Here is a 4,732-nt window from a genome sequence, read left to right on the forward strand (position 1 = left end):
ACTTGATTTGATATCAGAAATAAAGAGAGGATGTAAAAATACAAAACTATATTACTTGTTTTTCATTTATTTTGCATTCATGATATAAAATGCAATAAAAAAAACAAAATTGTCTGAATAAATACAAGAGGTGAATTACATTTTTGAGTCAATTAGTTACAATGATCCCAGTATCATCAATGCATGTCTACAAGAAAAACAAAAACTTGTTTTGTGACATTCAAAATGCAAAAATACTTTGTTCATCAACCCTAGATAGCACCATAAATATGGAACAATTGTAACAAATTCTACATTTAGGACTGCAAGCACTGTAATCTTGTAAATGCAATTGTAGATCAACTTAATTTTATTGTGAATCCTAGCAATCTAATTATATAATTGTTGAATGTATGATTTGTTTTTCTAATAAAAAAGTATTAGATACAGATTATTAAACCTGACATATTCTGGATCTAAAGACAAACATGGATTGAAATGTCAAATGGTGCTTTCATGGTGAGAAAAATGCTGGTAGTCATTACATTTTTAATTACAAACTGAGCTATTATAAACAATCTTTATAACAGACTGCAAAGGTGCATCTGGTAGCCATCACACATGAAATTAACAATTTTCTTTTCATAGACAGTGAAAAAATAAAAAGAAGTTCAAGAAGTTAAAATCAGTATTTCATGAGGTTCTCATATTCCTAACATTTGTACTTAATGTTTAGAAATTATCAATTGCTGTGGTTATAGTTAATATTGTATTGCAAGACATGGCACAAAATGGCAAGAACTAGACATAAACAATAAAGATGGGACTTACTGGAACTAAACATCAATGTAAAATTATTATAACCAGGAATTTATGAATAATATATGCTGGCTATACATGGTATAATCAAGTACATCATGCAGTGTTAAGATAAACCATACTCCAGGTTCCTGGTTTTAAAATGATTTTATACAACAATGATGCAAGACACACATACCTAATTATAAGAAGAAAAAGCTTGAGAAAATTTTAATGTTCCCAAGTATTATAAAAATATAAAACAAGACACACAACTACTATTTAGTTTCCTTACTTACTGAGTATATACATACATATATATATATATATTATATATATATATATATATATATATATATATATATATATAAAATATTATATATATATATATATATATAATATATATAAAATATATATATATATGCATTATATATATATATATTATATATATATATATATATATATAATATATATTTATAATATATATATATATTAATATATATTTATATTATCATATATATATATATATTTTATATATATTATATATATATATATATTATATATATATATATATATATATAATATATATATATAATATATATATTATATATATATTATAATATATATATTATATATATATATATATCATATATATATATGTATATATATAATGATATATATATATTATATATATATATATATATATATATATATATATATATATATTATATATATATATATATATATATATATATATATATTCATATATATATATATATATATATATATATATATTCATATATATATATAAAACATGTGGGGTGGGTAAATGCTCTTAAACCACTCTGTCTCTATGGAATAATGGCTTTCCATGTCTTGGGAAAATATGTAAAGCAGACATACCATTTCTTTATTTCAGAAATCTTTTTGCTTTCCTGGTACTGATGTAGACTGAATCTGGACTTCCAGCATTACAGCCAGCTGCATCAGACACTGAATTTTATCAAATTAGGAAATACTGTAGGCCAGTGATATACCACTGAAATAACACATAATCATATCTGATCCCTATGAAGTTATTATTTATCATGACCTTTAAACTCGGTAATAAGGAATTAATTAATTGAAGATATACATATGAACTTTACACATCTAAATTATCTTATACATATAGCAAATGAAACCAACCTAGTAAGAAATTATTGGATGACTATTTGGTCTTTTGATGAGAAACTTTAAGAGAGTTAACTATGTAATAATGACAGACATATTCTAGCCAAGTCTTGTTAGTACCTGAGTTCAAACAATAATTTGCATACTAAAATGCACAAGTTGAATTCTATTACTTGACTGACTTCTGAGTACTAGAATTGCTTAACCCAACCACCACAGATTTATGTTCTGTCCCCTGTAGTTTTTTTGTGAATTTTGTTACATGCAGATGGCTCCACATGTGCTCAGCCAGTAAGGAGTCTATCAGTAGGCCCTACTGACCAATCCTGATTTCCTCATTCCTTAATTGGTGGAAAAATGAATTTTTCTTTTTAATACATATGATATCGATACTGTTATTATTGTCAATGATGCTATTATTATTATTAAATTGTTATTAAAACATCTAAGACGATTAAGTAATGCAAAAGACCCTTCCCAAAAGTCAAGGAAAAGGGTAAACAGGTGAGATAGGTAGGACTAAGCACTAGTAGAGCCATCTATGTGTAAATACAATAAGTAAACTTATATTACAGTGGGTATGGCATGTATTTTTGACATTTGTGCCAATTGGGTTAAATGATTAATTCAGAGCAAATGAGCCTTATTTTCAGTGGTGCTGAATACTAACATGTATAGTATATACACTCATAAATACTGTAGCATAAGGATGAAATTCTCTCATTTCTGACATTTGTGTGACCTCTTCAGAGACCTTTCTTGACTGCTTGCTGCCTTGGCTTAAGAGCTACTCTAAATGTAGTCTTTAATTGATATAACTGATATTTTCCTTGTCATGTTTCAACAAACACATCTTATATTAAATGAATTTTTAAACCCAATGATGCCCAAACATGTACTGTCCACTATGAGCCTTTTTTATTATTTTTTCTTTACACAGAAAAGGCTCCCACTTCATAGACACCAAGGAGTTAATTACTTGGTTTGCCTGACCTCCTTTGTTCAGCTCATTCCTAAATATTAAAAAAAAATGTTTATATTCCTATTACAATTACTATTATTACATATTATCAACACCATCATCAATGTTATTGATAATACTAATATCACCATCATAATTATATAAACAATCATAATAAGTGTATTGACAACATTTTTTTCCTCTAGAAAATTTAAGAAATGTTACAAATAGATTAGGGCAGGTAAACCTAGTAATTGACTCCTTGATGACTGAGTGGCTGTGGAGCTGTCTAATATTAATATCAATATCAATATTGCTATCACCATTATATCTACAATATCATTATCATCATTATCAACACCATTCTCACTATCTTTATCAACATTATTGTTGTTCTTGTTATCATTATTATTATGGTCATTATCATTATGCTGATGATGACTGATGATGATTGATGATGATGATAATAAAATGAATTAATAAAAAAATAATAATAACTACAAAAATGATGACGACAACAACAACAGCAAAAAAAAAAGTAATAATAATAATAATAATAATAATAGTAACAGTAGTAGTAGTAGTAGTAGTAGTAGTAGTAGTAGTAGTAGTTGTAGTAGTAGTAATAATAATAATAATTATTATTATTATTACTATTATTATAATAACAATAGCAGTAGTAGTAATAGTAATAAAGCATTAATAATAATAATAATAATAATAATAATAATAATAATAGTAGTAGTAATAGTAGTAGTAGTAGTAGTAGTAGTAGTAGTAGTAGTAGTAGTATAGTAATAGTAATAGGAATAGTAATAATAATAATAATAGCAATAACAGTAACAGTAATAGTAATAATAATAGTATTAATAATAATATAATAATAATAATAATAATAATAATAATAATAATAATAATAATTACAACAATAGTAATTATGATAATAATAATAATAATAACATCAATAATGATAATTATAATAACAACAGTAATAATAATAATAATAACATAATAATACTAATGATGATGATAATACTAATGATAATCATAATGATACTAAAAATGATGATGATGATACTGTTAATAACTGTATAGTAATTATAATGTTTATAATAAAAAAACATCATCGATATTGATAACATTTGCAAAAGTAAATGTTTTTCATGCAAATTTAAGGAAAGATGAAATCAGGTAAGCTCACAAGGTCCACTAGCTGAATCTTTTGTGGCTAAGCACTTGCAGAGCCTATGTGAAGAGACATTTCACAAAAAATTCTAAAATGAGCACAGCTTTTTCCTGGCGCCATTGGGTTAAGAGACTCTTTGCATAATATAAGAGGGTAGCCTTGCAAGAATCTAGAAGGTTACTGAAAACTCATCACCATCATCATAAGTCAGAGATAGGCTTGCATCCACAACTCCCTCGCAATATCAAAATGTATTATATACTACTAAAGGATGTAAAATTTTCTTAACTGATGATAATGCAAGCCTGTTTCCTGTAAATTCCAGTTTATGAACTAGGCATAAGCATATAGAGTAGAGAAAATGTTCTATCTTCTCACTACATTAATGATTCATGGATTCCAAGGTGAGGCACTTTTTGTTACCATGATGTTTGTTTACATTTAAACCGTTTCTCTTAAAGGCACTCACAAAGGGCATTTATTCCCAATCATTAGTGATGAAGAACCTACTGGTACTCATACCTGATTTTAACTGAAAATATACTATTATTCACACAACAGTATTCTCTGGTTATTAGATAAAAGGAAAACTAAAAATCCAGATTAAATTTTTTTTTCAAAATTCAAAAAACACA

General features: G+C 25.9%; 1 protein-coding gene across 1 annotated transcript in view; it reads right to left on the reverse strand.

Annotated features, from left to right (window-relative positions):
• Window positions 1-1,692: 1,692 nt before the first annotated feature.
• The window catches only part of LOC119580602 (solute carrier family 49 member 4 homolog), a gene marked incomplete at its 5' end in the record, with an annotated part of 24,489 nt that continues 21,449 nt past the window's right edge, over window positions 1,693-4,732 (reverse strand). The window contains 1 exon segment of the mRNA XM_037928711.1: window positions 1,693-1,770. Coding sequence (XP_037784639.1) covers window positions 1,693-1,770 — 78 coding nt within the window.

This window comes from Penaeus monodon, chromosome 14 (genome assembly GCF_015228065.2).
Source record: "Penaeus monodon isolate SGIC_2016 chromosome 14, NSTDA_Pmon_1, whole genome shotgun sequence".
NCBI lineage: Eukaryota > Metazoa > Arthropoda > Malacostraca > Decapoda > Penaeidae > Penaeus > Penaeus monodon.